This window comes from Labeo rohita, unplaced genomic scaffold, assembly GCF_022985175.1.
Source record: "Labeo rohita strain BAU-BD-2019 unplaced genomic scaffold, IGBB_LRoh.1.0 scaffold_399, whole genome shotgun sequence".
Taxonomy (NCBI): domain Eukaryota; kingdom Metazoa; phylum Chordata; class Actinopteri; order Cypriniformes; family Cyprinidae; genus Labeo; species Labeo rohita.
Genome location: NW_026129317.1, coordinates 51448 through 61893, shown reverse-complemented (window position 1 = coordinate 61893; position 10446 = coordinate 51448). Strand labels below are relative to the sequence as shown.

The 10446-nt window shown below is 33.9% G+C and overlaps 1 protein-coding gene across 4 annotated transcripts; it reads left to right on the top strand.

Moving 5' to 3' along the window:
* The first annotated feature begins 1192 nt into the window (after positions 1-1192).
* Positions 1193-9842, top strand: LOC127160601 (GTPase IMAP family member 8). Of its 4 annotated transcripts, none has more exons than XM_051103237.1 (6): positions 1193-1281; positions 1573-1605; positions 2244-2279; positions 2565-3248; positions 7408-8091; positions 8334-9842. In XM_051103237.1, the coding sequence occupies exons 1-6, from the start codon at positions 1263-1265 to the stop codon at positions 9698-9700; spliced, it is 2823 nt and encodes a 940-aa protein (XP_050959194.1). In that variant the 5' UTR covers positions 1193-1262; the 3' UTR covers positions 9701-9842. The 4 variants fall into 4 exon arrangements, with proteins under 4 accessions (XP_050959194.1, XP_050959196.1, XP_050959195.1 ...); XM_051103240.1 differs by lacking the exon at positions 1193-1281 and adding an exon at positions 1302-1390; XM_051103238.1 differs by lacking the exon at positions 1573-1605 and having other exon boundaries at positions 1221-1281.
* The last annotated feature ends 604 nt before the right edge of the window (positions 9843-10446 follow it).

Here is a 10446-nt window from a genome sequence, read left to right as displayed (position 1 = left end):
TTGCTACACTAACCATGATTTAACCATAGTAATTTTAATAAATTGGGAATATTAAAAACAAATAAACAAAAACACATATTATTCAATTATATTTTTATTTTACAGTCCAGTAATGTTGCAATAGAGTGGTGGCTAGTGGACAGTTTTCTAGGTAGGGCGCCACATGGCAGAAAATGCATATCTCTCACAACTGAGAGGTAAAATATGCGAAAAAAATCAAAGGTTGGGAAATATCAAGATACTACTTGCTGCTTTCTGCTTCCTTCTATACAGTAGTCAACATTTGAAGTGGATCAAAACCTTTCATCAAACTTGTCCTTAAACCAAAACAATACCTGTTTTTGTCGTATAGGACAACTTTGATGAACTTTTTTGATCCATTTCAAATGTTGACAACTGTATATATATATATATATATCTATATATATATATATACACACACACACATATATATGCATGTAAACATTGTTTGTGGTGTAAAGGAAAATTATTAGGCCTACTCTGTGTATAGACTGGTACTATCTAAAAAAATATTGTTTAACCTCATGACAATGTTATACGTCATGTATCACTTAACAAAACGTATCATTTAACAACAACAAAAAAGACTAATGAGAGTATTATTATTCATTTACTTATTATTCATTATTCATTTACTTATTGTCTGTGTGACAATAGTTTGCACTATTTGTACATAGTAAAATATTTATTATTTTGTTGCATTCATATAGTCTATTACATTTTTTTTTCTATCATCTCACATAAAAAGCTCAAATCATCCACAGAATGAAAAGAAAGAAGTGTCTTAATGTACTAAAACAGTGGTATTAAAAGATCTAATATACACCTTATGATAATGCATAGCCCACTACATAAAGATATGAGCTCAGAATATGATCTGAACGCTTTAAGTTAGTGTGTTGCGCTCATATTTTGGGCTCATCTGTTCGCTTGTATATAATATGCATCATAATAAAAGTGGATTCTTCATTTCAGTTTTTAATATCGCCGTTACGTTAGTAAACACTGTGAAACTAAGTGGCGGTCAGTGGACGAAAGCTTTGTTTTGCTCTCCATGTGGGCGTTCCTACGGGTTTGACGCGACGCCACGTGCAAGCTATGAATAACGGAGGTCTGAATGAGCTCCAAATGGGCGGACCTTTAGCTTCACATGGGTTGTATTGAAATTATTTCTAACCCCACAAACTGTAAGGTGTCCCCTTACTGGTGTCACAAGGCTGCAGGAACACATATTTGGATTCATGGCGCACATACGATTAAGTAAGATTTGAGTTTAAGCCATTTATGTGTATAGCATGTTAAAAATGTCTTCAATTATCCATCAGAATCTAACTTAAATTGTTTTAGCAGTTGGACGCTCTTGCTTAAAGTACGTACATCGGTAGAGAAAGCAGTAATCTACGTAAAACATACATATTTAATAGTATTTTTTTCAGTGTTTTACTGTCTTTAAGCGGACTTTAAATGTGACGCCTGTTTGTGTTTGGTTTCATAATTGTGCAATTGTGCTGTCAGTAGTGGTTATTTTGTGTTGTTTCTGGACTTTTCCAGGAACATGTAATACAGCGAGGGGAATAAAGAAATGTGAGTGCCTTATAAATTCGCCTATTATTTTGGGTTTCTTCATTATTTCAGGCATATTTGTTTATATGTGTAACATGATTATTCTATTAAAGTCAGAGTGATTTATGCGGTTAACATTAAAATTGTTGATATTTGATGTTATCATTCTGAATCATTGTGTGCAGGTCATGATAGATATTTAATATACAAATTGTCCTAATATTCAGCACTGTTAAAGTTAAAAACCTATGAGTTGACAAACTATACTTATAAAATACAAAAGCTGCCATGTTACAGAAACACCAGGATGATTGATTTGCTTAATGTATGTCTTGTTTATTATTGTTTCAGTGAGGATTGCTAAATTAGTATGGCAGAGTAGTACACAAGCTAGAGAAGAAGTGAAGTGTAGAAGTGGCCTTTTTTCTTAAATGATGCATCAAAATAGAAATGTGATTTAAATGCACTAGGAAAAGGTGTGTCTTCAACTGTCTTTCAACGTCACTGATATTTCTGTATTTATATTAAATAGTTGTAATAATTTCAAAATCATATAGTTCACATCATAATTTTACCAGGTTCACTAAGAGTTTGTGATTGTGTTCTTGTGTTCTTGTTTTTTTTTTTTTTTTTTTTTTGATTGTTTGTTTGTTTTGCAGTGGACAGAACTAGTTACATTTTCGACATCCCCGACAGTAAGTTAATTAAATGATTTGACAGCAACTTTGACAGCAATAGCAAAGTGTGAGATAGTTTCTGAGACTGTTTCTGTATTTATGTCTTACAGTTTACTGATAAATATTCTGAGCTATTTAACACAGCAAAGATCAAAGTCTTTGTGTGTGTGTGTGTGTGTGTTATTAATGCTAAATAAGACAACTAACAAACTTACAAATTATGTATGTGAAATTTAATATGTTTATGCACAAGCATCAGGTCCAATAGTCCTTTTCTCCTGAGAAATGTGTTGTGTGTTTCAGTGAGCGAGCTGAGGCTTGTCCTGCTGGGAAAGAGCGTGTCAGAGAACAGTCTTGTTGGAAACTTCATATTAGGACGAGCAGCATTTGACAGTGAAGCTCCTCCAGATGTTGTTGAGAGAGTCGCAGGAAGACTGAAGGACAGACACTTGATCATCATCCACAGTCCTCAGCTGCTCCAGACAAACATCTCAGATCATCAGATCACACAGACAGTGAGAGAGTGTGTGAATCTGTCTGATCCAGGACCTCATGTGTTCATAATCATACTGCAGTATAAAGATTTCACTCAAGAGGACATGAGAAGAGTGAAATATGTGCTGGAGAAATTCAGTGTAGAGGCATTTAAACAGACTTTAGTGATCACGACTGATGACGTGACTTACGAGTCACATATGAGTCCTACGATAAAGCATACAGCAGTTCATCAGTTAATAAAGGAGTGTGGAAGAAGACATCTGCAGCTTGGAAAAGAAAAATCAGAATGGCACTCTGACATATTCAAGAGTGTTGATGAGATATTCAAAGGAACCCAGGAAGAATATCTCACATGTGAAATATATAAAGATATTACAGGAATATCAGTGGATGAAGATCAGAGCAGATCAAGGGACAGAAATGTAGAGCGCTTTCACCACCAATACAATGAAAAACACAAAGAGATCCAGAAAGACAGAAGTGATGAAGGTAGGGTTTAAAGCAGTGGTGTCAAACTCAGGGCGTTTGACCCCAAAGTCCGGTTCTATTAGGCAGAATATTAATTGTTACAACCCTAGGTGGTCAGTCAAGGAGAAAATGGAAGTAACATTAAATTGGGGAGAAACATCTTTGTGACACAGGATGACACACAGAACGAAGTCGAGGTGTCTAGACCCTCGCGAGCGGCGTCTTCTCTCCACGTTTATTCACGGGGCACCGATGAGATTAGAGGGCTGGTCAGTGAAGTCACGGGAACACGGGAACCAGATGAGGGGTGTGAACTAATGGGAACTATGAAAGCGAAAGTAAAAAGAAAAGCAAGAGAAACTATAGGAAAAGAAAAATAAACAGAGACATTAACACAACACAAGGACGTAACAAGGACAAAAGTCCTAGTAAGAATGTCGACATCCCCAGCAGTAAGTTAATTTAATGATTTGACAGCAACTTTGGCAGCAATAGCAAAGTGTGAGATAATTTTGGAGGACTGTTTCTGTATTTATGTCTAAAGGCCACATATTCAAAACATAAGAAACAAAGGAGTAGTTTAATTATGGAAGTTGTTGTCTTCATCCCCACAGACAATGCAATCCGACGGCACTCGAGCAGAAATCAGGTCAATGTCTTGTTACCTGTAGTTACTGTGTAAGTGTAACATCCGCGGGCTGTAATTTGAAGTGATGCCTTGTTACCCTTTTGTTACCTGTATTTACTGTATAAGTGTAACATCCGTGCATGGGCTGTAATTTAAGTAGTGTTTTGTTACCCTTTTGTTACTTGTAGTTACCTTGTAAGTGTAACATCCGTGGGCTGTAATTTAAAGTGATCCCTTGTTACCTTCTTGTTACCTGTAGTTAATGTGTAAGTGTAACATTAAACAATTTTAGTTATGCTACAAAATATATGTTTCAAAGTTACTAACAATGAACTGTATGACACTGTGAAATGAAAGGTTCAAAGACCTTAAGTTAACAAAGAGATTTTTATTATTTAACAAAATTTTAACAGAACATTTCTAAGAACAGAATGCAGAAAAAAATATAACCACTTATACAATGTACAAACAAATTATGTTCTAAATTTATTTTTTATTAGGCATGCTGTCAGATTTTCCTTTGAGCTGTTGGCAGGAGTTGACAAATTTCTGTAGATCTTTTGCATATACTTGCAAAGTTTTCTCTGCAGTAAATGAGACAGCAGAAAAGTCCTGCCCTTCTGATGCAATTTTCAACTGTGATCACAATCAGAGAAAAAGACATTGCAAAATAAATAAATAAATTAATTAATAAAAAAAGAATCAAAACAATAATAATAATAAAAAATCATGTAAAGAAGTGTTGCACAAAGCTTATATTTAACCAAATATAAAAATAAAGCCATCTGTGAGGAATTTGTGTCCTCACAGAAGTTTTATTGTTTGTTTTATTTTAATGAACTTAATAGTAAAACTAAATACAGTAGTAATTCAAAACAGTAAAATATAGTAGTAAAACATGCAACAGTCAGTAGGTGTCACTCAACTCCACTCTGATGGGCTCCAACTCACCTTAACCCCTGGGTATACCCTATAGTATACCTTACAAAAAATTAAACATGTTTATACAGTAGTTTAAAAAAAAAAAAAAAAAAAAAAAGAAAGAAAAATTTGAAACATTGATACACGATGGGTACCACAAAACAGCCATGGTTGTGCTACAAAAAATGTGGTTAAAAGCTCTTCATACCTGAATTTAAATGAGTGCCCTACCCACAAACATTAGAGTGAATTGATTAAAAAAATTGTACAGAAAAGCATCTAAATTTTAACACATGGCATTGTTTTATTGTATTTGTTCATAATTAGTTCATAACACAAAAAAAAAAAAGTCCTGATTATTTACTCACCCTGTTATTTTCTTTCTGTCTTCAGTTGCAAAAAAATTAAGTAGTTTGAGGAAAACTTTCCAGGATTTTTCTCCATATAATGTTAGTGGAATTCAGCGGTGGCCAGCAGATTGAAGATTAAAACGCAGTTTCAACAATGTTTCAAATGGCTCTAAATGATCCCAGCTGAGGAATAAGGGTCTTATCTAGCAAAACGATCGGTCACTTTCTTAAAAAATAAAATAAAAAAATAAAAAATAAAAACATATATACATGTTTACAATATAGTTTCTAGCTCTTCTTCACACATTACGTAATCCTGTTGGAAAGGTCACGCATGACTAGTTTTTGTAGTTCGGTTAAAAACTCCATCACATTTTCTCCTCTAACTTTAAATCGTCCGAAATCATTGCTTTACCTTTTTGCTAAAGGGCATTTGAGTTTTTTTCCATGTTGGCTTTGTAAACACCGAGTGCACTTCCGTCTACGCCATGCTTGACCTTTCTGACATCACAGAATGAAGACGTCCAGGCGCATCGCAGAGCTAATGCTTGCCCAGCATTTGTAGTTAAAAAGTAGATTATTGTATATATTTTTTTAAGAAAATGACAGATCATTTTGCTAGAGAAGATCTTCATTCCTCAACTGGGATCGTGTAGAGCCCTTTGACGCTTCACTGAAACTGCATTTTTTAACCTTCAATTCGCTGGCCACCATGAAAGTCCACTGTATAAAGAAAAATCCTGGAATGTTTTCCTAAAAAAAAAAACTTAATTGTAAAAATGCTAAATATGCAAAAGGGCTGAAAAGCTTTTAACCACAATTTTTGTTTTGTGGTACACATTATTATAATTAATTATAGTAAAAATGTTTTTTTTTTTTTTTTTTTTTTTTACTACAGTATAAACATGTTTCATTTTCGTAAGGTATAGGGTATACCCAGGGGTTAAGGTGAATTGAAGCCCATCAGAGGGGAGTGCATGTTCTCCATTTAGTTTTACTATTAAGTTCTTGTTTGTTATTTTCCAGTAACCTGTTGTTTTATTATATATATATATATATATATATATAGTTCTGTGTGGACACAGATTCCTTACAGAACTCTTTATTTTTATATTTAAAATATTAAATATCAAATATATGTTTTGTGCAATAAATAAAATTATTTTTATTTTTATTTATTTATTCATTTATTTATTTATTTTTTTTGTGCAATGTCCTATTCTCTAATTGTGATCACAGGTGAAAATTGCATCAGAAGGGGAGGACTTTTCTGCTCTTTCATATACTGCAGGGACAACTTTGCAAGTATATGCAAAAGATCTCCAGAAATTTGTCGACTCCTGCCCACAGCTGAAAGGAAAAATTACATTTAGAACATGATTTGTTTTAGTTTTTTTTCTTTTTTTTTTCTTTTCTTTTTTTTTTTTCTGTTCTTTGTACTTTGTATAAATGGCTGTAAATTATTTTTTTCTTCTGTATTCTATTTTTAGAAGAGTTCTGTTAACATTTTAAAATTGCAATGAACATATCTATTGCAGCATAACTAAAATTGTTTAATGTTGCACTTCACGGTGCACTACAGGTAACAAGGGTGTATGTGTTGTCAGTAGTTGTGTATTATGTTATAATATTTATATGTTATTTCCTGGGAGCAGCTGGAATGTTTTCAGATTATTTTTTGAATATTCTAATGAATTTTAAAATGTCCAGTTTCCTGTTGTCATTATGACATTATTTAAAAGTTACAAAAACCCTAATGTTTCTTACACTGTAAAAAACAAAGAACACAATTTGTTGAGTCAGCTTAAAATAATTTGTTACCCTGCTGCCTTAAAATTTTAAGTTCAGTCAACTCATATAAGTTTAGTCAACTTGAAATGTTAAGTTATACCAAGTAACAACTGAGATATTTGTGTTTGTTAAACTTAAAAGCTGGGTAAGTAACCCAGCTGCCTTAAATTTTAAGTTAAACCAACTCAAATATCTCACAAGTTCTCACAACATAACTTAACATTTCAAGTTAAAGAAACTTTTTTGGAGTTGACTGAACTTAAAATTTTAAGGCAGCCAGGTAACAAATTATTTTAATTTGACTCAACAAATTGTTTTTTTTTTTTTACAGTGTAGAGCATTCAACAAGTAAAAATAATATCATTACTGTGTTCAGATAATGCCATTCTTGATGGTAGTGAAATCATGAAAATGGTTTTGTTTAATGAAGTGAACAGCAATAGTAAAAAGGCTTGAGTCTAATGTCTCTTAATATATATTTCACTTTCAGTGCATTTTCATGGAAAACAGAAGCTGAATTTGGTGTTGTGTGGAAGTGATGGATCACTCACAGTCTCTGTGTCAAAATTCTTAAGAGGGAAAAAGATTGAACTTTCACATCAGAGCAGAGAGAGCAGCAAAGAGTGTGTAAAGAAAAAGAGGATAATTTGTGATCATCTGATCAGTCTGGTGGAGCTTCCAGCTCTCAATCAGCTCTCAAAGGAGGAAGTGATGCATCAGACTCTCAGCTGTGTGTCACTCAGTTATCCTGGAGTTCATGTTTTCATCATAATTGTTCCAGATGCTCCACTGACTGATGGAGACAAAGCAGAAATAGAGGAAATCCAGAAGATATTTGACTCCAGAGAGCATTTTATGCTGTTCTTTACCCCAAGTCTGTCTGTTGAAGGACAAGTGACGGATTTAGTCAAGTCCAGCCCAGAATCTCAGAGTTTAATCAGTGGTTGTGGAGGTCAGTACAGAGTGATGGGGTTAAATGAACCTGAAAACTCAAGACAGATCCCAGATCTACTATATTATATAGAGAACATGAAGACTGAACCATATTCACTTCAGATGTATGTGAAAGCTCAAGAGAACAGAATCAGACATGAACTGGAGGAACAACATAAGAAAGAACTGAAGAGAATGGAAGATGAAATCAAAGAGTTAAAGCAGAAAATTCAGTCATATGGTGAGTGACTTTTTAATTTTGGCATTTGCAGCTTCATAAGAATGTAGAATCAGAGCAATGTTTGACTCATGAATGAATTTTTGAGTTATGGCCTTTAATATTCTGAATCACTTCCCCATTCAGTTTGATTTATTTAGACAGTTAACTCATATACAGAATCATGCAATTTCTCACTCTGTAATGACAAATACTAAACCTAAGCCTGCATGACATCATTACATAAACTGTTCCATGATTTTCAGGTGCTGAAAGTGAGACAGATGATCTGGAGGGTCTGAGGATTGTGTTGATCGGGAGGACAGGAAGTGGGAAGAGTGCAACAGGAAACACTATTCTGGGAAGAGATGAGTTTCAGAGCCAATTAAGCACAGATTCAGTGACGACTGTTTCACATAAGGGAGTTGGTGAAGTTGAAGGTCGATTGGTAACTGTTGTTGATACTCCAGGTCTCTTTGACACAACACTGAAAAATGATCAAGTGGTGGAAGAAATAATGAAATGTGTTTCACTGTCGTCACCTGGACCTCATGTGTTTGTCATTGTGTTAAGTGTGGGACGATTCACCAAAGAGGAGATGGACACTGTAGATCTCATAAAGAAGATCTTTGGTCCAAAAGCTGCTCAGTTCAGCATTGTTCTGTTCACTCGAGGAGATGATCTTGAGAATGAATCCATACAAGATTATGTGAAGAGAAGTAAATCAGCAGAACTGAAGAAACTGATCAGAGATTGTGGAAACAGATTCCTGTCTTTCAATAACAGAGAAAAAGGAGACAGAAGTCAAGTGATTCAACTGTTAAACATGATAGAAGAGCTGAAAAATAGAGCTGAGAGTCGATACTTCACTAACAGCATGTTTGAGGAGGCAGAGATGTCCATTAAAAAGAGAATGGAGGAAATACTGAAAGAAAGAGAGAGAGAAATTCAGACACAGAGAGAAGAATTGCAAGCTAGATATGAAATGGACATGAAAAACCTGAGGAAGAAACTCGAGGAAGAAAAAGAAAGAGCAGATGAGGAGAAAATAAAAATGCAGAATCAATTTAGAGAAAAACTGGAAAAACTCAGAAAAGAGTTTGAAGAAAAAGAGAAAATAGAACAGAAGAAACAAGAGACTGAAAACCAGAAACGATTAGAAGAAGAAAAACAGCAGAGGGCTGAATATCATCAAAAAATAGACGAGATGAAGAAAGAGATGGAAAATCAGAGGTTACAGTATGAAAAACAGCAAAAAGAAAGAGAAGAAGAAGATAGAAGGAGAGAAGAGAAATACAGACAAGATCAAGAAAAGATGAGAAATGAACAAAAACATATTATAGCAAAATTACAGAAGAAACAAGAAGAGGAAACTAAAAGAAGGGAAACTGAGGAGAAAAGGAGAAATAAAGAAGAAGAGGAGGAGAGACAGATATGGGAAAGAAAAATAAAAGAGGCTGAAAATGGCAGAAAAGAGATTCAAGAGGAAATTCAACAACAGCAGAGAGAATGGGAGGATGAAAAGAAACGACAGATGAGAGAACGAGAAGAAGAAGAAAAAGAGAAAAGAGAAACACAAGGAACAATTGAGAGAAAAACAAGAAGAACTGGAGAAAATGAGAAAGAGATTTGAAAGAGAGAGAGAAGAAGAACGACAAAAAATACTGTATGAGAGAAAGAAACAGAAAAGAGAACAAGAAGAAAAAGAGAGAGAATATGAAGAAAAGATAACTGAAATGAAAATACATTATGAACAACTGGAGCAAAGGAGGAAAATGGAGTGGGAGAAAAGAAATCAAGAAGATGATCAGAGACGAGAGGAAGAGAGAAAGAGACTGACAAAACTGATTGAACATCTTAAACAAGTTCGAGAACTGGAGATCAACAGAAGAGAAAAAGAAGAAAGAGAGAGAAAAGAAAGAGAAGAGAAAGAGCGAGATGAAATAAAAAAGAAATATGAAGAGAAAATAAAAGTCATAATGAAGAAACATGAAGATGAAGCCAGAAAACAAGCAGAAGATCTGAATGATTTCATAGAGAGAAAAGAGCAGCACATTCAGGAGCTCCAACAGATGCTGGAAGAATATCAGAGACAACAGAAATTACTGGAAAAACTCTATCAACACCTGAAAGCCCAGAAAGATGAAGAAACAGAAGAGCTGCTACAAGTAGTAGAAAGTTTGAATAATAAATGCAGCTGTGTCATTCTGTGATATTTCTAAAAAAATTGAAGAGAAGACTATAAAAATACTATTTTTATTATCAATTCTTTATTCATTTATTTTATTTTATTTTATTTTATTTTTTTAATTACTATTATTATTTTAGTTACTCAAAATCAGAGGTTCATAGTAATGCACTACATTCGCTACATTTAGT